This window comes from Lepus europaeus, chromosome X (genome assembly GCF_033115175.1).
Source record: "Lepus europaeus isolate LE1 chromosome X, mLepTim1.pri, whole genome shotgun sequence".
NCBI lineage: Eukaryota > Metazoa > Chordata > Mammalia > Lagomorpha > Leporidae > Lepus > Lepus europaeus.
Genome location: NC_084850.1, coordinates 41937849 through 41964141, shown reverse-complemented (window position 1 = coordinate 41964141; position 26293 = coordinate 41937849). Strand labels below are relative to the sequence as shown.

General features: G+C 47.1%; 1 protein-coding gene across 3 annotated transcripts in view; it reads left to right on the top strand.

Annotated features, from left to right (window-relative positions):
* Positions 1-23398: 23398 nt before the first annotated feature.
* Positions 23399-26293, top strand: part of PCDH19 (protocadherin 19) — a 126665-nt gene continuing 123770 nt past the window's right edge. For all 3 annotated transcript variants that reach the window (XM_062183944.1, XM_062183943.1, XM_062183945.1), the window contains exon 1: positions 23399-25545. In XM_062183944.1, the coding sequence (XP_062039928.1) occupies positions 23399-25545 (2147 nt within the window). The remainder of the gene's footprint in view (positions 25546-26293) is intronic.

Below are 26293 nucleotides of genomic sequence, written 5' to 3'. Positions count from 1 at the left end.
GTGCCTGCCTGGCAGTTCTGGAGCCCTGAACCACCTCAGAACAGCAACATTCGTGAGTCTCCAACCCACAGCCTCTCCACAGGGTCTTTCTGCTTGGCAGACCTGCCATGGCCTGGTAAACAGGGCTCACCAGCTAGCATCTGCTCTCTGGAAACTAGTCTGATAGTCTCGCCTCAATCCCCTACCTATCTTGCTGTAGACAAAAACAGAATTTTGGTAGGATCTATGGGAAAGAGCCTTTGTAGAAAAATCATTCTACTCCAGATTTTCAAATCCTCTGCCTCCAGCATTCTTTATTTTTTTTCAACGTCTTTTAATAATGCTCCCAAGCATCTCTTTACTGTGTACTTTAGTCCTGGAGAGATTAGCACCTAGAGGTTCAAAGGACTGAAAACCTATTGTTTATGGCTGACACTGTGACATAGCAGGTAAGGCTGCCACCTATGCTTCTGCCAATCCATATGCGTGCTGGTTTGAGACCGGGCTGATCCACTTTCGATCCAGCTCCCTGATAATGGCCTGGGAAAAGCAGTGGAAGATGGCCCAAGTGCTTGGGCTCCTGACACCCACGTGGGAGACCCAGATGAAGCTCCTGGCTTTGGCCTGGCCCAGCCATAGCAGTTGAAGCCATTTGGGGAGTGAACTAGTGTAGCAGATGTAAGATCTCTATCTTCCTCCCACCCACTCTGTAATTCTGACTTTTGAATAAATAAATAAATCTTTTAAAATTAAATAGTTTTGGTAAATGTAGATACTCTGGCTATAGCTCCAGGGTGACCCTATCAGGATCAAGGTAGGGAGGCTATTTCTGCAGACAGACCACATTCCAAAGCACACAGTCTCCTTTGCCAGCCTGTTTTAGAGACTGTTCCAAACAAAAATCTCCTCTTCAGGTGCTCCAGTCTGACATCAGTAAGCCTATGTCATCATTCAAACAGGCTGTTTCTCTTATGGAAAGAACCAGAGAAATCCAATTGTAAACTCTGGTCTAAATAGTCTGAGCTACCTGGTTCCTCTTAATGCTTAATCAGAGAAATAAATCCAGTTAATCAAAGAAGAGGATCATGTTGACACCCCAAAGTCATCAAATTCACATTTTTCCTTGAAGGCGTGGCTTAATTCTTACCTGTTGTTCAAAACTTATACCGGATTTTTTGCTTGGCTGCCTAATTTTCATATGAAGCAATTTTCCCTTTCCTTTGAGCAAAGCTATTACTGAAGTGTAGGTGGTTTGGGCGAAAAGAGAGGATGGATTTTCTCAGTCGTGTAGTGTGGCAGAACAATCCATCATTAAGTACACAGAAGGCCCAAGGGAAACTACTCAAGGATTAGCCCAAAGGGGTATTTCTTGATTTGTTCTCTGTGTTGCTTTTCTTTTCATTTTGGTGGAGGTAAAAGTATTGCTGATGGGAGGTACACCTCTTCCTACATGACCACATGCAATACCAACAACCAATTTCATGGAATCAAGTAGAAAGATACAAAGCCTCCAGCAGAAGGAAGCTATAACCAAGAACATTCTGTTTATTCAACTTAACATTAAAGCTTGTTGTTGATTAGCCTTAAATAATGATACATTTATGGGTATACTTCCATCTACATATGATTCGGAGAAATTGAACAGTACTCACTATGCTGTGTATTCAGTGGCTCAATGAGTCATGATTTCACAGGGAGATACTTGAAGTAGCCAGAGACTGAGCTTACCCTGGCTTGAATTTATGTCTAACCTATGGGTACTAAAAGGAGGTGTTTGGACGAATTCTTATTCTAGAAAAACACTTGACAATCTGTGTTTCAGTGATTGTGGCTCAGAAGGATTATTTCTATGTAAAGGACAGCACATTTTGTTTTTTCAAAAATGATTACCTCCAACAAATCTTTTATTTTTTTAAATGTAAATAAATATTTTACATGCAGAATATGGATATATATATACATAAATATATATATATATGATTGGTTTATGAAAACACAGCCTGTACTTTTGTAGCATGCAATGTTTTTGCTTTCTTGCTTGCAGCAAGCAAGCAACCACAAATATCACTGTGAATTGTGTTTTGAAAGGGGGAAAACACTACTTCCCCAACTTTCAAACTGATTCTGGAATCATAAATATGGGTACAAAATGTTAAAAGTACACATTGTTTTCTCCAAAGGAATGTTATAATTGTGTGATAGACATGGCCAAAGATGGAATCATCAACATCAATTTACTGAAAAGGAAACTGAGGCCTGGACAGATTCAGTGACATTCCCAGGTGTGGTGGGTTGAACAGTGCCTTCACCTGTTTGTGTCTATCCAGAACCTGTGACTTTTACCTTCTTTGGGAGAGGATCTTTACAAATGAAATCAAGTTAGCATAAAGTTATACAGAATTAGGGTAGGCCCTAAATCCAAAGATCAGTGTCTTTATAAGGAAGGGGGATATTTGGAGACACAAAGACCTTGACCAGAGGGAAGAAGGCCATGTGATGGCAGAGGCAGGGATTAGAGTGATGCAGCTACAAGCCATGGAACACCAAGAGCTTTGCCTGTGAGCACTGACACATTAGAAAGAAAGCATGAAGAGTTTCTTCCCTAGGGTCTTCAGAGGGAGCATGGCCTTGTGGACAACTTGATTTCAGATTTCTTGCTTTCTGAACTGAGAGAGAATAAACTTTATTGTTTTAATAATAAGACAATTTATTATTTGTAGTAATTTGTTAGGGCAGTCTCCTCCCTCCTGCCAGGGAATTAATACACCAGGGTTGTACAGATATTGGATTGGGTTTGACTTTTCTGAACCCTAGTGCAGTGTTTTTCCCCCCAGACTGCCTCAATACCTTCCTATGACTGCCCCTTATTCATATGCTCTCACTCTCTCCTGTAAAAAGGAAAAATTATTATCTTTATGATTTCTGGCATTTTGTGTTTCAGAAATGAAGAGGTAGTTGATAGATTAGAGTTTTAAAGGGACAGTAGTATAGAAATCCCACGGATGCTGTCCAGAGGCAAAACTTGCTGTATCAGGCAATCTATGTCATGTGGAGAACAGACTCTTTCTCTTTGCTTTCCCCCACTGAGACAGTCTCAAAACAGAGTTGTAATGAGCAGTAGCTATCTCTGCTGGCAACCTATGATACAATTATGATAATGATGATGGTAAACATTTATTAAGCGCCCATAGTGCAAGGTGTTACTTGCTCAAAACACATAAAAGACCTGATCCCCACTGTCATGGGGATCATAGTATTGACACAGTATAGGAGTTTGACATTTTGTGGTCAGTTAATGCTTTGAGCTGATCTGGTTAGACAACAGACCATAATCCTTCATACTTCTGAATTCCTTCTGAGAACTCCTCTACTGTTCCAGTCCACGATGCTTTGGAGACCATAAGATTATGCACTCTGGAATATTTGGAATTACCATAATCATCACAATGTGTTTTTAAACCTTAATTTATTTGACAGGCAGCGAGAGACAAGAGAGAGCACCCATCTGCTGCTTCACTCTCCAAATGCTCCAACAGCCATGGCTGGCCCAGGGCTAGAGCTGGGAATGCAACCCAGGTCTCTCACATGAACGGCAGAAATTCACCTACTTGAGCCATTACTGCTATCTCCCAGGATCTGCATTAGCAGGAAGCTGGAGTCATGAGTCAGAGCCAGGAACTGAACCCAGGCACCTGTATGTGGGATGCAGGCATCTTAACTGCTAAGCCAAATCCTTGTTCCTACATAAAAATATTTTAAGTCTACTTTTCTCACCAACTTGTTACTAGGAAACTTAGGCATGGAGAGATTAAGTGATATTTCCAGATGTAGAGGTTGAATAGTATCCCCTCAATTCATGTCCACTCAGAAGATGTTAATTTGAATTTATGTGGAACTAGTCTAGGCCATACCAGAGTAGATATGTTCTCTTGGTTGTTTTGAATTATTAGAGGATTTTAAAAAATTTCTCTGCATCTAGATTTCCCTACTGTGGTTCCTTGAAGCTAGCAGCAGTCTTGCTATTGGAAATAGTTGGTGACTGTCTCAAAACCATATGTCTCAGAATTGGAAGGAACCTCAAGATATGATAAGCTGCATAGTAACAATAGCAACTAAGCTATTGTTATTTACATTTTATTTTTAAAATTTTTAAAAAATATTTATTTATTTGAAAGTCAAGAGTTACACAGAGAGAAGAAAAGCAGAGAGAGAGAGAGAGAGAGAGAGAGAGAGGTCTTCCATCCAATGGTTCACTCCCCAATTGGCTGCAATGGCCAGAGCTGCGCCGATCTGAAGCCAGGAGCCAGGAGCTTCTTCTGGGTCTCCCATGCAGGTGCAGGGGCCCAAGGACTTGGGCCATTCTCCACTGCTTTCTCAGGCAACAGCAGAGAGCTGAATTGGAAGTGGAGCAGCCAGATCTCGAATCGGTGCCTATATGGGATGCCGGCGCTTCAGGCCAGGGTGTTAACCCGCTGCACCACGGCACCGGCCCCTTTTTAAAAATATTTATTTATTTTATTTTAAAGTCAGAGTTGCAGAGAGAGAGAGGGAAAGACAAATATCTTTCATCTGCTGGTTCATTCCCCAGATGGCCACATCAACCATGGCTGGGCCAGGAGCTCCTTCTGGGTCTTCCACATGGGTGGCCAGGAACCAAACACTCAGGCCATCTTCCGCTGTTTTTCCCAGGCCATTAGCAGTGAGCCGGATCAGAAGTGGAGCAGCCACTGAACAAGTGCCCATATAGAATACCAGAATTGCAGGCAGCAGCTTTACCTCCTATGCCACAACAGTGGTGGTCCCATTATTTCCATCTTATAGGTGAAATAATTGAAGAGATTTTCAATGACTTAATAAACATAATACATTTGGTTAGTGGCAGATAATTTCAGATTTTGGGGGTACTTTTTCTGTGTCAGCCATTGTGTTAAATGTTTAGGGATATAATGTATATAATCTCAATCATGTATTTTATGTATTATATATAATCTCCTTTAATTTCCACAACAACCTTATGAGGGAGGCACTATTATCCTGATTTAAAGACGAGCGAATTGAAACAGTAAAATTAAGGAATTTCAATAAGGTAGTACTGCTAGTGAATTATCAGAAGCAGGTATCTACACCTAAGTGTAGATAGGGTTGTGAGTCCCGGATATTCTGATTCCCAAGGCTAAGAAGTAGTAAGCACATTGTTATTGTTTTGTGGTCAGAAGAAGAAGCAGAGTCCCGTGTCCTGGTGGTTTAGTGAAGTGGTTGCCAACCATTGTTCAGGGTCTCTGAGCCTGTGTATATTCCAAGCATTACCTGTAGACTAAAAAAGTGATGTGTTCAACTAATATTACTAAATGAATATTAGTGCTTGAATAGATAGAACATAAATTCAAAGGATTATTGAATTAAGATTGACTTCTTGTCACGATTCATTTTATTAAATCCATGGCCACTAAAAGAACAACCATTCTTTTGTGGGAGTCTGAGACATTTTGATCTGAAAAGAGGTCCTTATATTCATGAAGATTGGGAGCCACAAGTTCTTAGCCAGTTTAGGAGGCTATAACAAAACAACGTAGACTGGTGGCTTAAGCAACAAACATGTTTCTCACAGTTCTGGAAGCCGGGAAGTCCTAGATCAAGGTGCTAAGAGATTTGCTATGTGGATGGGGCCCTCTTTCTGGTTTACAGTTGGATGCCTTCTGGCTTTATCCTCACATGGTGGAGAGAGATCATCTCTCTCATGTCTGTCCTCCTAAGGGTACTAATCTCACCATGAGGGTTTCATCCTTATGACCTAATTACCTCCTAAAGTCTCTACCTCCAAATATCAATCACATTAGGATTAGAGCTCCAGCATATGAAATTTGAGGGGACACAAGCATTCAGGTCACGGGAATGGGTACAGTAGAAAGACAGCTGGATTTGGTGTCAGACAGATCTGGGTTTAAGTTTTGGCTTGTTTACTTAGCTGAATGACCTTGGGCAGCTCCCTTAATCATCCGAGCTTCAGTTTCTTCATTGGTAAAATAATTATTCTGCAACTTATTTCACAGTGTTTGTGGGAGTCTCAGATGCAACAGTACATATGAGAATATTTTGTGAAAACTGGAATTTCCTAGGAATACAAAACTACAAAGAGATAATTATAATTCCCCTTTGGTACTTAAGGAATTGGGTTTAGGACTGAATATTTTTAAAAAGATTTATTTATTTATTTGAAAGAGTTATATAGAAGGTGGGGAGACAGAGAGAGAAAGAGAGACAGAGAGAGAGAGATATTCTGTTTGCTGGTTCACTTCCCAAATGGCCACAACAGCCAGAGCTGGGCCAGGCTGAAGCCAAGAGCCAGGAACTTCATCCCGGTCTCCAACGTGGTGGTAGCAGGGGCCCAAGCACTTGGGCTGTCTTCTACTGCTTTGTTAGGCACATTAGCAGGGAAGTGGTTCGAAAGTGGAGCAGCTGGGACTCAAACTGGTGCCCATATGGGATGCTAGCACTGCAGATATCAGTTTACCCACTATGCCACAATGCCAGCCCCCTGAACTTTGCTTTTTAAAAGATGTTTTATTATTCTAATCTAATTGAAAAGTATATATATATATATATGTAATTGAAAGGTATATATATATATATATATATATATATAGAGAGAGAGAGAGAGAGAGAGAGAGAGAGAGAATATATCTTGGGGCCGGCACTGTGGTGTAGCAGGTAAAGCCGCCGCACGCAGTGCTGGCATCCCATATAGGCGCCAGTTGGAATCCTAGCTGCTCCACTTCCAATCCAGCTCTCTGCTATGGCCTAGGAAAGTGGTAGAAGATGGCCCAAGTCCTTGAGTCCCTGCACCCATGTAGGAGACCCGCAGGAAGCTCCTGGTGCCTGGCTTTGGATTTGGTGCAGCTCCGGCCGTTGTGGCCATCTGGATAGTGAACCAGCGGATGGAAGACTCGTCTCTCTCTGTCTCTCTCTGTCTCTGCCTCTCTGCAACTCTGCCTTTCAAATAAATAAATAAATAAATATTTAAAAAAAAATAAAAAAGAATATATCTCTTCCATTGACTGGTTCACTACTCAAATGCCTGCAACAGCCAGAGTTGGATCAGGGTGCAGCTAAGAGGCCAGCACTCTATCCATGCGCTTAAACCATTTGCTAACTCCTGGACTGTGCGTTAGCAGGGAGCTGGATGGTTAGTGGAACACCTGGGACTTGAGCCGGCACTCTGGCATGAGATGCAGGCATTCCATGTGGCAGCTTTACCTGCTGCGCCACAACACCCACCTCCCTGGATCTTTCTTTCTTTCTTTCTTTCTTTCTTTCTTTCTTTCTTTCTTTCTTTCTTTCTTTCTTTCTTTCTTTCTTTCTTTCTTTCTTTTTGACAGAGTTAGTGAGAGAGAGAGACAGAAAGAGAGAAAGGTCTTCCTTCCATTGGTTCACCTCCCCCCACAATGGCCACTACGGCTGGTGCGCTGCGCCAATCTGAAGCCAGGAGCCAGATGCTTCCTCCTGGTCTCCCATGCAGGTGCAGGGCCCAAGCACTTGGGCCATCCTCCACTGCACTCCCGGGCCACAGCAGAGAGCTGGACTGGAAGAGGAGCAACCGGGACAGAATCCGGCGCCCCAACTGGGACTAGAACCCGGTGTGCCGGCGCCACAAGGCGGAGGATTAGCCAAGTGAGCCAAGGCGCTGGCCCCCTGAATGTTTCTTATGTCAATTTTGCTGTGGCAATTATCTAGACCTTTCTTTACCTTTATCACTGCTGCATTGCTAAGCTGGAAGGTCCTACCTCATTTTGTTCTAGACTGAGAACTACATTTCTTTCATTTCCCAGTTTCCCAGTCTGTGCTAGGGACACTAATTTTTTTTAACACAGAAGCCTGTAAAAGAACACATCAGATCCAACTGTGGCCTTCCGAGTAACATGAGAACATTCTGGGGCCTACTGCGTGCAGACAGCATTGTGAAGTATTCCTGTCAGTGACTCCAGGGGCCTTGTAGAGTTGTCTGTGGAAGCCAGCAGGGAGCAGCCCGAAGGCTCCTCACAGTTACAGCAGCCCTGCTGGACTTGATCACGGGCTGTGACTTTCCATTTCTCCCTGGAGCCCAGCCATTTGTAACTGCTGTGCTGCTGCAAGCCTTAGCAGGAAATGGTTACCTCAGCGCTCCTGGAGCTGAAGCTGCGCCGCCACCACCTGGGGTTTCGGGGGTACTTCATCAGGGAGTGTCGTTCCCTCTCTCGGAGCAGCCCACGGACAGGATGATGCGTCTACTCTGCTGTCAGACAAATTCTTCTCTCTGCAAGCTTCCTGATTCTTTGCGAGGTACTTGATTATGGATTGGGGTTTGGTTTTGGGGCTTCTGAATGAAATTTGCAAGATTGTCAGTAATTAATCTTTAAACAGGCTTCTTGTAAGTCTTTAGCTGCCACAACTCTCCATTACGATTAATAAAACAGTGCATTAGTAACCTAGGTCTGACCAGTGGTAGGGCATGATTAATCTTGTGGCCCAACTGCACTCCAACTCCTTCTGTTAATCTCTTGTCTAAAGACATACAGGTATCAAGAGAAACGGAGAGTTTCCTTGTTAATTACTCTAGGAACCCACAGTCAGTGCATTAAAAGATTTGGGAAGTATGGGAAAGCTAGTTGGCTGCCTTATCTTCTTATCATCAACAGGTGCTGAGGGTTTTGCTCTTACCTTCTTGCTTCCATCTGTACTGCTGGATCCTGATTTGGAGTCTGGAAAGTCCATCCTCATGGCAGCTTTGGTTGTGAGTCCTGACAGAAGATGAAAATGAACTTAGGTGCTGGGTCTGTTACATTTCCTCATGCTCAAGGAGAGAGTCAGAGTGGGGATTACCTTTTTATAAATAAGTGAAAGCTGGTGCAGGATGGGTAGGTCTTAGTTCGTTTATGCTGCTACAACAAAATCCCTGAGACTGGATAATTTATAAAACAACAAAAATGTATTTCTCATAGATGGCTTGGAGACTGGAAGTCCAAGCTCGAGGCATTGACAGGTTTGATGGTTGGTGAGGGCTGCTCTCTGTTTCCAAGATGGTGCTTGTTGTTGCATCCTCCAGAATGAATGAACACTGTGTCTTCATGTGATGGAAGGGATGGAAAGGCAATAAAAATGTAGGTAAACTAAAGACCTACATAGTTTCCTGCAGTCCTTTTGGAGGGACACAAGCACTCCAACTGTAACAGTCTTACAGAAAAGAATGGTCCTGGCAAGCATTTGGTGCAGTGGTTAAAATGCTGCTTTGGATGCCCGCATCCAATTTCAGAGTGCCTGAGTTTGAGACCTGGCTCTGCTTCCAATTCCAGCTTCCTGTTAATGTACACCCTGGGAGGCAGCAGATGATGGCTCAAGTACTTGAGTCCCTGTCACCCGTGTGGGAGATCTAGATTGAATTCTCAGCTCCTGGCTTCAGGCTGATCCAGCTCTTGTGCGTGCTCTCTCTCTCTTTCTTGGTCATTCTGTATCAAATTAATAAAAACAAAATAAAGGAATCCTCTTTCTAACCCTATAAGACCGAGTAGCCTTTTTGAAGAAAAAAAGCAAAGGAATGGTCCTCTGAAATTTGGAGTTGACCCATATATCAGGCCTGACACAAGTGTGTGAATAGCACGAAGAGTGCATTTACTGGATCTACTCTTAAAGTCAGGCTTGCTTTGTATTCACATGGAAGAGGTTGGTTGTTAGTGTTGGTCTTCTGGCTGCTCTTAGACACACTGAATTTTCATTATGCCAAGGCAAGCCATAAAAAGAGGTAAGTAACAGACTTGGAACGCATGATACCTCTGGTGCAGTCAGTCATAAGATCTGACAGAGGTAGAAACTGTGGGAGTACACAGTAGCATTCTGTTTCAGAACCTTCAGTCCCCACGAGTACACAGATCATCTCAATACATGCATTTACAGATGTATTGTTATGATTCTCAGAATTAAGCATCTTCAATTTCACCACTAGCACTATACTAACCTCTGCCTTCTAGTTGTAACCTTTTGGCAAAGCCCCTTATTGTTTCTATCAAACACCTTCCTGGTCTATTGCTAGCAGCTATCTTGAAGAAACTCAGTGTTTTGGGACAGGCCATCTCATGGTATTTAGTAAATTCTTATCAGTGAATACTGATAAGATGGTCTTTGGATCTCATATTAAATGTTGCTTCCTCAGAGGGGGCCTTCCTAACCATCTGCTCTGAAGTTGCTTTCATCAACCTTCTTTTCTGGTGTAGTGGTTAAGATATCATGCTCTGGAGCCAGAAATCCATTCCCTGGATCTGCCTGCCATGATGTTACCCAAGGCAAATAACTCAGTTTCTCTCTATCTCAGTTTCCTCATGTAGAAAATGGACATAACAATCATATGTACTTCAGAGTATGGTCATGCACACTAGTTATAGTGCATAAAGGACTTAAAACAGACTTGGCTATCATCAGCAGCATTATTATTTTAGCCCATGATGTGTCACTTATGTCACTTATTATGACTTGAAATTTTTATAGGTGTTAGTGTATCTGTTTGGGGGGTCTCTACCTCACTGTTCTCAAAAATTTGTGGGGGAAGAAAAGGTTTTGTCCATTTTTTTCCCGAGTGCCTAGTACAGTGCCTAACACATAGAGCTCAATGAATACTTTCCAAATAAATAAATGATAAATTAGGAAAATTTCCATAAAGAGCTCAGATATTGTAAATCTCATTCCTCTAAGCTCCCATTACCATAAAATCTCTTTATACAAAAAGACTCCCAGATCTCAATCAGTGGAGCATTTTATTTCAAGGAACATTTACTATAAACAAAATGCCAGGACAACACATTCTAAATGTCTTCTGTGTCAGTCCCTCTTTTTTTTACTAATGCCTTTGCCTTCTGCAGCTATTTCCAGAGAAATCTACTAATGAGAGCCACCTCTACACCTGGGCTGAGAGCCCAAGTCAATCATTCAAAGCACAACTAAGGCAGGGTGATTACAGTTTTAGTCTAGGGTACAAGAATGATGAAGGTACAATCACACTGAATAACTTAAGCGTGTTGGGAAAACCAAAAAGTTCCCTTACCACAGCATGAACTGTGTTAGAGATTAGTCTCAGGTGTTCAGGTAGACTCCAAGACATGGATCCTGATCTCTGTGCCCTCTGTCACAGATGGCCAGATCTTCTGGGACCAGCAAAAACTCCACTTGCACTTGTTACCTGGAATCATCTGCTGACATATCCTGTCCTTTGTTCCCTGAAACATTTTGGGACTTGATGATTTCCTTGGACACAAGGCCTTGGCCATCCAGCTGCCATTGCTGATACAGCCTCCCCTACCTTGCAATGACTCAGTCTCAGACTTGCTACCCATTCTCAGCTATCCTTGCTCCTGAACTCACTCTAGTTGTATTGGTTTGAGATAGGTAGTGTTGTAATGTGGCCTGAGTAAGAATCAGTGAGTTATCCTAAAATGTGGACAAAGAAGACAAAGGTCAAGAAAGTCAACCTTATGTTTTGAGGTAAGCCACAAATCATTAAAAAAATGATATTAAGTTGTTCCCCAGCACAAAAGCCGTCAATGATTCCACTGCCCTTCAGTATAAGGTTCTGATCATTCCTTCTAGCAATCAAGGCTCTGCCCAATTGCCTTCCATTTACCTTTCCAAGCTCTATTCCCATTGTTCTTCTCGACAATCCTTCTGTGACATCCTTGAGGGCAGAGGCTTTCTCTTCTTTGGTTGTTTGACATCTTGAAGTGTATCTGGCACATTGTGGTGCTCAGTAAATGTAACGTAGAAATTAGTTGGTTATTTATTCTGTGCTAGGCATATAAAACATGAAATGCTTTATAGGTATCATCTCATGTTATAGGCACCATCTTACAGAATCCCACAATTTTATGGAATAGCTACTATATTAATTTGCCCACTATCACTCAACTAGGAAAATAGTGGAAGTAGAACTTCAACACCGATCTGTTTAGCCTCAGAGTTTGTGTCCTTAATAGCTACACCATAGCACTTCAATGGTGTTTGTAGAATAAATGCTTAAGTCAGATTATATTCTCCGTTGTTTCCCTAACACACTTTACTGCAGCTATGTGCCTTCACAAAACATCTTTCCCCTCATTTGAAAGACTTTTCTACAGCTTCCGTGTCATTAGTTACCCCTTTGTCACGTGACGGTTATACCAATGCTGAGCACTGCTGTTATGATACCTAATGAATATATCCTTGTATTTGTAACTCTCTTTTTATGATATCCACTCCCAGACTCTGTCGTGGTGGCTCTATCCAGGTTCTTGCCTCAGATGCAAGAAGGAATTCGAGGATGAGACATAGGTGAAGGTCAGCAGAGAAGCAAGGGTTATTTGTATGGAAAGTGAAAGTACACACTGAAGAAGGAGGGTGAGCATGCTGTAGAGACAGCTGAACTCAACAAGGTTGGGGGCCTTCCCTTTATATGAACTGGAGACGTAGGCGGTGGTATCTGAAATGACTATTCATAAGGGGTGTGATTTTGGGTGGAGCATGGGTATTACCCATTTCCTTACCCTTTTTTGGAAATCTGGGAAATGTCATGGTATTAGGTCATGATGCGAGTAGGAATGGTGATTTTATTATAATGACCTTGTAATAAGCTAAAGGGCATGGTGGAGTTGCGAACGCAATCAGCAGCTCTGCTGGTTCTTTTTGGCCAGTGCCAGTTCTGAGCAGGGAAACAGTAGAAGCAGTAGTTTTTCACTGCACAAAAAGTAGGGGGTGGGTAGCTGGTGAAAGCAGGGCTTCAGGGAGAGGTTGGTGATCTCAGCTCCTCCTTGCTGGCTATCTCCTTACCTACATAAACTCTAAGCACTTGGAGGGCGCGATCTATGTCTCATACCATTATGTATTCTCAGTCTTCAGCAATCAATTAATATAGGCAATCAATTCATATTTCCTGATGATGTTGGCTTAAAATAGACAAAAGAAACCCTTGAAGTGAGGTTCATGAATAATTACAATTGACAAGATATCTATATTACACAATGTATCAAACATGTAAGTCCTTTTATGTGCAAATATTACTTACTAGAGTGAAAAATTGAAGGATCGGGGAAGAACTACTTAGATATCATCATAACCATCATCCTTACAAATAAGTCTGATTCAGAGATTGCATTTTCTTGTTATGTCTATCATCTATTTTTTAGTATATTTATTTGTTTATTTTGAAAGGCAGAGTGACAGAGAGCAGATAGAGAGACAGAGAGGGGGATAGCCTTCATCTACTGGTTTGCTTCCCAAATGCCTTCCACAGCCAGGGCTGGGCCAGGCCTGAAGTCAGGAGCTTGACACTCCATTTGGGTCTCCCACATGGTTGCAGGGAGCCAAGTATATGAGCCACCTTCTGCTGCCTTCCCAGGCACATTACTGGCACTCTGATACATGATGCATGTGTCTCAAGTGGCAGCTTAGCCTTCTGTGCCACAATGTTTGCCCCGCTTTCTGTTTCTTTTAAGCCAATCTATGGCATCTTCTAGAAATCAAAAATTAGTTGCCTACACTGAACATACTTATTTTGCATTCATGCAGTAATTTACATTTATAAACTCGCTTTACAACAATTTTAATGTTCACTAGAGATCAAAAGAGACTGAACAGGAAACCTGGGAGGGTCTTAAAAGGCTTCCTGATGACCAAGGGCTGCCTATGGTAGGAAATCTTTGGTTAAACTCCATGTAGAGCTTCTATTCTCAAGAGAGGATCAGATTTCATTGATCTCCATGTTCCAAAGCTGTTCGTGAACCCTGCTGTTCTGGATGTGTGACAGCTATTTATTTCTCAGGGAAAAGGGAACTAAATTAAGCATCTTTATTTTACTCTCCTTGGATAGAAACATCTAATGCTATATTGGAACAGGTTAATGGTCCACTAAGTAATATTCAGAGTCCTGAGTTATAAAGGAAGAGAGGTCTATGCGTGAATCTCCTGGAATGTACAAAAAGAGATGTGAAATTCAGCGTTGTGAATTTTCTTTTGACACTTGTAGGTGATTACCTCTGATGGAGTTTTAATTTGATAGTTCCATAGATTATGAGATCAAGTATGTTTCTTTACTAAAAAGAAAAATATATATATATATATATATGTATGTATGTATATAATAGCACCGATTTTAATCTTCTCTACATTAGGAAGAGAGCTCTGGGAAAGATATCTTCATATACATTGCATTGAAGAAAAGCTCTAAATATTTTTTTTTCAGATTGCCCTGATCTCTGCTGTGGAGCATGCAATTTGATTACCTTGCTAGTGTTCACTTATATTGCATGACCAACAAAATTATTAATAGCTATAAAATTATTCAGGTCCTTAAAGAGGCAGTTCACTATCCTCTCAATGGTCTCTCACAGCAGCAAATTCTAGGCTGATTAGAAGTTGTACGCCCATTTTAATCTTAACTTCATTTTCTCTTAATTTAATGAAGGCCACTCTTGCTTCCCAGCAACTGGCATTAACAATCAGAAGGGCTTGCCTGTGTCTCCCACCACATCCTCCATGAATGGAAGAAATCAGGCCGGGTCTTTCTCACTTCTCCTCTTGGAGCTGAGTCTGTCTTTTCCACTTTACCGTTTCTCCCTGAGTGACCCTGTTCTTGACCCCGGGCATGCAATCTGAGAGCTGGCTGGGGGTGGAGTGTGGGGAGGATGTTCTGGAGCTCAGCAGATGGATCCCAAGAGCACAATGGCTTACCAGCCCTTCTGTGATTGTTGCCAAAATGCCTTCCTGTTTTCAAAAATGTCTCGCCCCTTGCTCCTTTGTTTTTGTTCTGCTAGGAGACTGCAGTTCTGATTTTGCTAGGAACCAAATCTGTTGTTTCAAGGAAATGCAGCTGCTTGCTTTGGTGGGTGGCTTGAAAGAGAGAATCTTTCTACCCTCCCTCCCCAGCCTCCTTCCCACCCACCCCCATGTGAACTCCACTGGCTGGCACATCATCTCACGAAGCATTGATTTTAGAAGCTGACTATTTGCTTTTGATTGTTTGGCTGGGACTGCAACAAAGTCATTGATGGATCTCATTTTGAGCTATCATCCTGTCCACTCTTTTCGGTCAGCCTTCCAGAACTGATTGCCTGTTCCCCTCAAATGAAATTGCACAGCCAGACAGAGAGGCGTTCTCAAGTTCCCCCATTTCCCAGGGCAGAGAACACACGCAGAGCTGTACGGGCCCCAAGCTGGGCCCATTCCCCTCTAAGACTGTTAGTTCCCCTACCAACCCATCATTAGGCACGAGACTTAATTTGATCACTGCTGCCGAGGCTGCTATCTCTGAGTGGATATTGCCTGGTACTGATGGCGCTGCATTTTGTGATCTTTGCTGAAAGAGACCAGCCAAGCTCAGCCCAGCTGGTGTCTCCTGTGATACAGGACACTCCCTTACCCCTCCCAACTCCCAGCTTTTGGAAGAAAGGTCAGTGGTTCTCTATGGCCATTCTGGCTCTGGCTGGGGGCAGCAGACAAAAATGAATGTGCTTCCCCTCTGAGCCTGGTGCACCAATATGCAAGCTCTTAGACCCCAAGTCAGGTTGTTCCTCCAGCTGACAAGTCATTGTTTCCTTCTCATTCAAAAAAGGTACAGAACTTTCCTGCTGCTAAAATGATTTTTCCGTCACTTCTGCTCTATCTGTCCCCTTTGTGGTGCTCTCTCTGCCTCCTTCTGGGATCTCCCTCTTTCAGTTTACTCTCCACTGCCCCAGGGCTTGTCAACCTGAACAGATCCTGTGCATTGTGCTGTTAGTGGCATACGTGACATGCCTTTGGTACTTACATTGCTAGCCCAGGTAATGTAACTGCAGCTGTCAAACTGGCAGTTCTTCATGTTTATTAGTTTTCTTTCTTTGCTTCTTAGGTTGACATTAGCCAGGCACTAAGTTTCCTAATTCAGTGAAATTCAGCTGGTGGAGCAGCTGGAACTCTCAAGGAGCTGCACAAGGCCCCTCCTGAGTTCTGGGAGAAGCCTTGGAGGAAAAAGAACAAATCTAGGTCCAGCCTGGTCTCCTAGACAAAACAGTATATCACAGTTGTACCTGCTTGAGATCATCTTTTGCCCAAGACACCTAGAGAAGCTCAAAAGTCAGCTCATCAGCTCCAGCACCATATATCTCAAGGTCTTGAAGGATCTTGTTTCTTTTCTTCAGTCCTGTGGACATCCTTATAAGGAATTTGGCCTTATATGAGACCAGGCAATCAGATGGATTATTATTGTTGTTTAATTTGGAAAGCTGATATTCAAGGCCCATCCTGTAGGGCTGATAGCTTTGTCAGGGGTCTTTTAGCACCTTCCACCATTGCTTGCAGTGATATCTCTGCCCCCTTTCTTGCCCCACTGGAACCACTCCAGAAATAGCAGAAGAGACTGAGAGAAAAGGCTGGGCTGAGAGTCCGAAGCCAAGCCCTGGTCAGGAGCTCTAAGGTGAGGGAGTCACACAAGGTCCCTGCAATCAAGATGCAGCATTAGAGGTTGGGGACAGTAATGAAAAAATAAATAAATAAAGAGTTTGGCCTGAAAGATGGCATCCCTCATCTGCTCATTTTCAAAAACCCTCTGTTTTTAATGTTGTGGCTCAAGTTTCCATTGGTGTTTGAGGTCCCTAATTTGGTGATAGTTTTGCTTTTCAAATTGGCAAGAAGACACTTCCTCAGGGGTTTGTGAAATGTGGCTCTTGCCCTCCTCCTTGGGGTGAGAGGCAGCAGAGGAAAGGCTGTGCATGATCTGATCAGAGGGCCTTTGAAGGGAGAACTTTCTGTTTTCAGAAGTGGTGCTGGGGGAATAAATAATAACAGTTGGCATGAGGTGGCACTTAGGACACCAGCATTTGGGATCCACTTGGAGAGAATTCACTTGAAAAGATTGAGGCAGTAGTGCTGAGAGCCCAAATGGTGCTGTCAACACATCACAGGTGATCACCGCAGGGTAGTACAGAAGGTGTTAGAGAGCAGTGTCATTTATTGAAATGTATCTGCTGATTTAGCCTTTGCTAATTAAATGGTCCCCACAATGTGTGTTTATTTAGGGACAATTAGGAGCTGGGCAACAGCAGGGGCTTGGCCCTGTGGGAGGTACCATTCCCAAAGAGAGGGGATCTGACAACTTGTTGAGGGCTGTTGGCCTTGGCAAAGTGGGAAGGCTTACGGTGATAAATAGCTTTCTCAGTCTCTTTTCCCCACTGTCTCCTACTTCCTTTGTGTTTCTTGGAAAAGGCAGGCGTCTGTCCGGGCCATGGCGGACAATTTTAGCACTTAAGAAACACTTTCTCTGTTTTGTTTATCTGCTGAGGCTCCCTGCTGTCATTGCTATCCTCTGTTGCTGGGTGGGAATGGGGGCGGGGTTTGGGAGGAAGAGAGAGGAAAAAAAAACGCGAGGGACCTCAAAGACTTTTCTTGGCCTCTTTCCCCAGTCTTCCTGGTATTTCAGAGGGATCAGAAACAGCATCCAGGATGGTGGCAACTGCACTCCACCCCTGGTCAGCAGGTCCAAATACCAGACTGTTGTTCTCCATGCCTTTCCTTGTGCTGCCTGGGACAGTAGGGGGGAAGGGTGGGAGGACCAACTAGAAACCGGGCAGAAGGGAAACAGAATTTCAGGAAGCTGCCAGCATGATATAGTTCATCCTCGTTTCTCCTCTAGGATAATTTATAGGGCGCACATTTATATGCTGTTATTAAATCAAGCAATTGAATTTGAATCTTCACAAGCGCGAGGTCCATCTTTAAAAAAATATCCTCAGTCCCTAACACAATGCTGGGCACATGGCCAGCACTTGTTGATTTCACAAGGGAAGTGGTTGAGTTTTGTGTAATGAGGTCATCTTGGCAAATCATTGAACTGCTCTGCAACTCCCTTTCCACATTTGCAAAATGTTTTTGCCTCCCAGGGACATCATGCACCTCCAGTAAGATGATGACTTTAATAACGACGCCCGGCCTTTCCAGTTTTGTGCTGTTTCCTCCTTTTCGTTCTTTGAGTATCTCTACTCTAGATGTTGTAACTGAAGTAAGGAGATCAGATTTGCAGGCAGAAACAGTTTAATTGACTTTGGCTAATTTTAAAATCACATCAGGCAGCTGGTCAAATTATTTGGGTGGAATGGGATGCTCGTGAGATGCAACAAAAGCTAAGCTAGAAGATGATCCATCTTTCTGCAGTGAGAGTGGGGAGAAGAGGAAGAAGTAAAGAAGGGGGGAGATTGTCTCTGGAGCTTAAAAGCAAACATTTTAGAAAACACATCTCAGAAAACCCCTTTAAACTGCTTAGTCTCTCATATCCTGGCATTTTAGTTCCTACCATCAATTTTAACATTTCTGAACAAAAATCCTTTATCTTACCTTTTTCAATCTTGGACGGCAGCAAGAATTACTCTCGCCCAGTGGCTTGATTTAAAAGTATGGATTTCTCCATTTTGGTGTTCTTCTATTGTCATTCTGTATTATTTTAGTGGCATAGCCGAAATTTTAAAGACCAAAGCCAAAATCTCATTACCACTTTTGATCCTGGCCGCAGTGGCCCAAGGAGCTGCTGTGTTTGGCAGAGCTGCAGCAGGAGGCAGAGCCCCATTGTTAGTACCCAGGGCCCAGAGTTTCCCAGCCGCAGTTAGAGAAAAAATACTGAAGACGGTCACTAGATGGCCCTCTTGTGTCTCTAAAGAGGCTGAAGAGGCGGGGCTCCCGTCGGGCTTGAAGTAAAAGGAAGCGAAAACGGAGAGAACTTTTTGTTTTTATTATCTACATCCAGAATGACTTTATCCAGTTAGCTAATAAATTCCTGATCTTGAAGGTTTTTGGGCCACCCATTTAGTCAATAGCATTGTTGGAATGCAATGATCAAGTGTGCTTATTAGAAAAAAAGAAATTCTAGGAGCAATGGGTGTTAAGATTATCTGTAGAAATAGACTGGGGGATGGAAAAGCTATTTTATGTGTGAGCGTGTGTGTGTGTGTGTGGGGTGTAACTGTCACTTTGAGCTTGGGGGTGGGAGGTAATGGGAAAGAAGGAAAGCAGAGGCGAACGTCCCCTGCCTTCCTCAACCTTTGGTGTCCGTAAATGCGGTTCGGTAGCTGGAAATAACTTGGGTGCCCTGCCTAGAAGAGAGGGGCGCCTGAAGTGTGAACAGCGAGCAGGAAGCAGCGAGCCAGGTGCCATCATCTTGGCAAAGAGCGTTTGTCTTTGCAAATGCAGAACATGTCTTTACAATGTGATTGCAATTACAAAGGTAATGACATTGTACATGAATTGAATTCTCCTATTTATCTTTAAAAGACAGCAGAATATAGACATTCTATTAGCACTCCCTAAGGTAAGAGGTCCACAGGCTTCGTATCTTGTTGTGTGCATCTTTTCAGATGCCATGGCAATGTTAATCATTTTACCTGAGTAATTCTTCCATTTCTCGTTACCTGGGGGATTGTTAATGGCCGAGACTACTTCTCAGACTCTTTGCTCCCGCTCAATCAAGCCGTGGAGGCGCCAGTTTACTTTTATTGATCAGCGGGTTCCTGACAGCCTTCGCCACAAGGAAGCAGCATCATCCCTTTTTAACTTAAAGGGGAACAGATCGCCTTAAAGTTTACAGCTAAAAGCTTCTAAGCATAGCATGCAAACATTTTAGCATGCTGCTAATTGTTCTGTTTAAATAGTCCAAGCAATATTTTAGAGAGCTGCCAAACACCGAGCTCACATCCCATGATCAGATAGGAAGCCCGTTTCAAATGCCTTCTTAGGCCTTTTTAATTAGACCAAGATGCACTTCATTCCCACTCGCTGACATCAAAGGTAAATAACTGTGATAAATCAAATGGAACCCTTGTTTTCGCAGAGCCCGCGAGGTGCGCGCGTGCTGCCTGCCATGTTGTCATTCTCTACTACTTGCCCATTTCTCCAAGGGTGTCCGCAGAGAGCAGGGCGGGACGCGGAGCTCCCTCAAGCCACTACTATGCTCTCCGTTGGCAGCTCTAAATGATCAAAATTAAATGATGCCCATTGCAGATGCCTCGGTTTTCTCCCTGATGTTCTGGGCTGAATTGCATCCTAATGGGAAAGAGTGAAACGACCGCCACGCCGAAGGCGTATCCAGCTCCTGGTGCTCTCCCTTCGGCCTCCGCTGTCTGTTCAGGGGTTTGCAACCTCATTCGCAAAATAATTCCTTTCTGTAGAAGGAAGCTGTCTTTCTCTCCTCCCACCGCCAAGGTAAAGGTTGCTAAGTTAGCTTCTCCTGGAAAGAGAAATTTTAAGGGCTGTTATCTGTAAAAAGATGGCAGTTTTGAGAAAACCCATTATGTGTCCGAATTCCTTTTTTTCTTTTCTTGTTTAATGTTTCTTTAGAAGGCAAAATGAGACTCATTCTAAGCCCACAAGCTCGGGTCTATGCCGGTGGTCTAGCTAAGAGTTTGCTCACCTCAGACTCCCGAATATCCGAGATGACTCATTCAGAAGGGAGATTTACTCTTCCAAGAACTGTGAATTGAGAATCTGTCCCCCACCCCCACTCTGTGTTCAGCGAGGGAGCTTTTATTCTATCCGCCAGTGACCTTAATTAAGAGTCTCCGATCAGGGAGTGGAGGAGACTCCCCCTGTCCCCAGGGCGCCTTCGGTCCAGAAGTCAGGCTGAGCTTGATGTCAGCCGTGGCCACGTTGTCCTCCCACTTCCCAGCATTGGCACATGCCGCAGCCGCCACTGCCGCCCAAGCGGAGCTGGCAGCCCCCTGGGACAGAGGCCCCGCGGGAAGGCTGGGGCGCCCTGCACGCCAGCGCCGGCTCCCAGCTGCCGCTGACCTCCGCGGACGGCGCGCCCGCCCTACAGCTCCCGCCGGGCTCGGGGCTCTCCTGGCTTGGCTCCGCGCGACGCGGCACGGCGCGGCGCGGCGGCGTCCGCTCCACTAGCTCTTCTCAAACGTACAGTTTATTTATAGGGAGCTAAATTCTTCTACAGCGTGGGGTGAGGGGCAGCGAATGTGCCCAACCCCTTCAGTGGCTCAGTCCCTGCGCTACAGATCCCATTTGATTATCAAGCAACAGACAAGAGCGAACCGAACCGGACCAGGCGCCCTGCTGCTAGCGGCGGTGAGGAGTGCGGCATCTGGTCGGGGAGGAGAGATGGGGGTGACGGTCCGAGAGGATGGCGACCGTGGTTCTTGGCTGAAGTGAAGAGGCACCGGCCCAGAGCCGATTGGATGACCACCTCATGGGTGCTTCCTCCTTCCCTTTCTTCCTTTCACTACCCGAAAATGAAAAGAGAGGAAAACAGAAACAGACAAACCCAGGGCGAAGAGACAGAGGAGAGAGAGAGAGAGAGAGAGAGAGAGAGAATTATTATATTCAAGATATGAAAATGTGTGAGGGAGATAAACATGCCAAGAGAATGAAATCCGCCTCATCTTTCCTTCATTCTCTGCAAATATGAGAGGCGCGCAGTTCCCGGGGAGGCTCAGGCGCAGCATTAGCACACCCACTCCTCGTTCCACCGTGCCCTCTGGCCCCCGCCTGGCCCGCCCGGCGAGTCTCCTCGCACTCTCGCCCGAGCTCCGCAGGCCGGGGTACCGGTAGGTCCCGCCGGTGTGTAAGTTTCCGCCTGGCCCCGCCCCGCCCCGCCCCCATGCCTTGGCCACGCCCCAATGCCGGCGCCCACTGGGCGGCGCGCTGATTGGCCAGCGCCTGGCGTAGCCGGGCTCGGCAGCTCCGGCTCTCTCCAGCTCTCTCCAGACTCCACGGCCAGTAGTTTGCGGCATCGAGAGGAGCAGCAGCAGCAGTAGCGGCGGCGGCGGCTGGCGCAGGGGGGACACGGACGAGCGGGCGCAGACGGCAGCACATCCTCCTGCGCATCATGCCTGGCTTGCCCGGGGGGCACTGGCACCCGCGTCCCTAGTCTGGCGCGGGCCCTTGGCGTGTCGTGCTCCGCGGCTTTCCAGCTGAACGGATTCATCGGGGATCCGAAGCCTTGCACCCGGCACCCATCGCCTCCTGCTCTCTCATAGCCCACGCGCACACTGCCCACACCACACGCTCACTCTTCCTCTCTCTCACACGTTCACACGCGGCCCGAAACAGCGAGACAGACCTCCTGAGTGCGCGAGCGCCCGGGAGGGAGGGAGCCCCAAGCAGCGCGGCCAGCGCCTCTCCGGGAGGATGGAAGCAAGACGCTCCTGCAAGTAAACTTTGGCGGCGACCACACCGTCGACCGTGGTAGCTGCTAAGGCGGACCCCAGCGACATGCGACTGAGCTAGGGGGACTTCCTCCCGCGGCGGCGGCGGCGGCGGCGGCGGCAGCGGCGGCGGCGGCGGCGGCGGCGGCGGCCCTCGGAGAGACTCCCCAGCCCAAAACGAGGGAGGAAGAAAAGCCCCCGTTACCCGCGGCGGCAGCCCCGCCTCTCCTGGCCGGTACAGTTGTCGCTTGCCTTCCCCTCCTCCCCGTTCCCCACCCTCCCACCCCCGGGCCACTGGAAAGACTGGGACTTCGATTTTCCTGGACAGATTGCCATCTCCTCATGTTCACAAACTTGACGTGGAGGCTCGAGCTGCGTTGGTAACTTTGATTGCCAAAACGCAAACGCCCTTAGCCCCTCAATTACTTTGTGGGGGGGATTCCGGGCCCACCTCGGATCCTGGACAGACGCGTTCCCCAAGCCCCCCAAAGCCGTCCTCAGCGCAAAGGAGCGCGCTCTCGCCTCAGCAGCCTCTCTCCCCTCCCCCTTCCTCTGCCGGCCCGGGGACTGCCATCCAGCTCAGCCTGCGGCGCTGGCCAGCAACTCAGACTCCCGCCTGCGACCCTCTTTTCTCCCCCAGAGGCCTCGAAGAGCCCAGTGTGGCCCCCCCGGACCCCGGAGGGCGCGCTCCAGGCGGGTCCTGTCTCCGCAGTAAGCCGGGAGCGCTGCGGGGAGGTTCTTGCGCATGCCAGGTGCACAGACAGCGCGCTCACCAGCCCCAGTGCCGGTGCGCTGCGGCGGGTCGGGCAGTGCCTGAAAGGCTGCGCCCCCGCCGCCCTCCGCGACTTCGCCCCAAGTGCGGACCGGACTCGGCTGCGCGTCGTCTGCACCGCACAGACGCCGCCCGACCCGCAGCCCTGCGCCGCTGCGGCCAGTTGCGCCTGGCTAACTTTGAAAGGGGAAAACTGAGTAGCCGGGCTGGAGGGAGGGGGCTCGGGGCCGCGCGGCGCTCCCTCGGCCCCCCGGAGCCCCCGGGCCCCCCGCGAGCCCCCTCCGAGTCCACCGCAACCTCAACGTTGGAGCCGGCGCGGGTGTCCCCCCCGCGCCGCCGGGCCGCCCTGGGCGGGACTCCTCCCGCGGCCTCCGGGGCCACGAGGCGCGCGCAACAGGCGGCCCGAGCCGGCGGGAAGCTGGAGCGCCGGCGGCGTCGACCTCGGAGGGGTGTGGAGAGGCGAGGCCAGGCAGAGCCCCGCGCAGCCATGGAGTCTCTCCTGCTGCCGGTGTTGCTGCTGCTGGCCGTTTTGTGGACGCAGGCGGCCGCTCTCATTAACCTCAAATACTCGGTAGAAGAGGAGCAGCGCGCCGGGACGGTGATAGCCAACGTGGCCAAGGACGCACGGGAGGCGGGCTTCGCGTTGGACCCCCGGCAGGCCTCGGCCTTCCGCGTGGTGTCCAACTCGGCTCCTCACCTGGTGGACATCAACCCCAGTTCCGGCCTGCTGGTCACTAAGCAGAAGATCGACCGAGACCTCCTGTGTCGCCAGAGTCCCAAGTGCATCATCTCGCTAGAGGTCATGTCCAGTTCAATGGAGATCTGCGTGATTAAGGTGGAGATCAAGGACTTGAACGACAACGCGCCCAGTTTCCCGGCGGCACAGATCGAGTTGGAGATCTCGGAGGCGGCCAGCCCGGGCACGCGCATCCCGCTGGACAGCGCCTATGATCCGGACTCGGGCAGTTTTGGCGTGCAGACTTATGAGCTCACGCCCAATGAGCTGTTCGGCCTGGAGATCAAGACGCGTGGCGACGGTTCACGCTTTGCCGAACTAGTGGTGGAGAAGAGCCTGGACCGTGAGACACAGTCGCACTACAGCTTTCGCATCACTGCACTCGACGGCGGCGACCCGCCGCACCTGGGCACTGTTGGCCTCAGCATCAAGGTGACCGACTCCAATGACAACAACCCGGTGTTTGGCGAGTCCACCTACGCGGTGAGTGTGCCAGAGAACTCGCCTCCAAACACACCTGTCATCCGCCTCAATGCCAGCGACCCAGACGAGGGCACCAACGGCCAGGTGGTGTACTCCTTCTACGGCTACGTGAATGACCGTACACGGGAGCTTTTCCAGATTGACCCACATAGCGGCCTGGTCACTGTCACAGGTGCCCTAGACTACGAAGAGGGCCACGTGTATGAACTGGACGTGCAAGCCAAGGACCTGGGACCCAACTCCATCCCGGCACACTGCAAAGTCACCGTCAGCGTTCTGGACACGAACGACAACCCGCCGGTCATCAACCTGCTGTCGGTCAACAGCGAGCTTGTGGAGGTGAGCGAGAGCGCCCCCCCGGGCTACGTGATTGCACTAGTGCGGGTGTCTGATCGCGACTCCGGCCTCAATGGACGCGTACAGTGCCGTTTGCTGGGCAACGTGCCCTTTCGGCTGCAGGAGTACGAGAGTTTCTCCACTATCCTGGTGGACGGACGGCTGGATCGCGAGCAACACGATCAGTACAACCTCACGATTCAGGCCCGCGACGGCGGCGTGCCCATGCTGCAGAGTGCCAAGTCCTTTACGGTGCGTATCACTGACGAGAACGACAACCACCCCCACTTCTCCAAGCCTTACTACCAAGTCATCGTGCAGGAGAACAACACGCCCGGCGCTTATCTGCTCTCCGTGTCTGCCCGCGACCCCGACCTGGGTCTCAACGGCAGTGTCTCCTACCAGATTGTGCCGTCGCAGGTGCGGGACATGCCTGTCTTCACCTACGTCTCCATTAACCCCAACTCGGGTGATATCTACGCACTGCGATCCTTCAACCACGAGCAGACCAAGGCGTTCGAGTTCAAGGTGCTAGCCAAAGACGGCGGCCTGCCCTCGCTGCAGAGTAATGCCACAGTGCGAGTCATCATCCTCGACGTTAATGATAATACCCCAGTCATCACGGCCCCGCCCCTGATCAATGGCACTGCCGAGGTCTACATCCCCCGAAACTCTGGCATAGGCTACCTGGTGACCGTTGTCAAGGCAGACGACTACGACGAGGGCGAAAACGGCCGAGTCACCTATGACATGACCGAGGGTGACCGCGGCTTCTTTGAAATAGACCAAATCAATGGCGAAGTCAGAACCACCCGCACCTTCAGCGAGAGCTCCAAGGCTTCCTATGAGCTTATTGTGGTGGCCCACGACCATGGCAAGACATCTCTCTCTGCCTCTGCACTGGTCCTTATCTACCTGTCACCTGCTCTCGATGCCCAAGAATCAATGGGCTCGGTGAACCTGTCGCTGATTTTCATTATAGCCCTGGGCTCCATTGCCGGCATCCTCTTTGTCACTATGATCTTCGTGGCAATCAAGTGCAAGCGAGACAACAAAGAGATCCGGACCTACAACTGCAGGTAGAGCCAACTTTTCTTTTTTCTGCTTTGTCGTGGATGAATAAGGTGTGTGTATCTGTCTCAGTGTGAAAACCCAGTGCTTTTGTTTCCCACTTAAATGCATGCAGCATACTCACGGCGCTTCTTTTTGGAGGGTGAAAAGTTTGTGACAGTCCAAGTTGATCAATTCTTTTGATCTGACAGTTTGCTGGAAGACAATCATTTACTGTTCGAATGGATTCTGTCACATAATGATGATGAGCAGAAAAGCAATTATCATTTTAAAATTTGCACAGCTGTCTCCACAAAGTTATGGCAGGAGAGAGAGAGAGAGAGAGAGAGAGAGAGAGAGAGAGAGAGAGAGTCATATTTGCAGCAAAACCAAGTACAACCTGATTTGTTGGGGGCAGGTACTGAGAAGAGGGGAGTGATGGCAGTTGGCCCATTCTGTTGCACAGGTATACTCCGGAGAGATCCTGGGACTGGGAGCCTAAGGTGGAAACTAGAGTAGGGGAAAGAGAGAACCGGAATATGTGGGAAAGCAGGTGATTGGTGTTTTTAGTCTTTTCTTGGCTTTTTTGGTAATCATTGTCCAAACATCTGGCTACATAAAGTGACATTCTATCAGACATCTGCATGTTTTCAAATATCTGGTTGGTTGGTATGTAGCAACCAAACATCTCAATGAGGGACAAGACTTTACATCCAGATGTTTTAGTAAAAATAGCAATCTTTTTGGGGTTGATGGTGCTTTCCTCTAAAGTGGAAG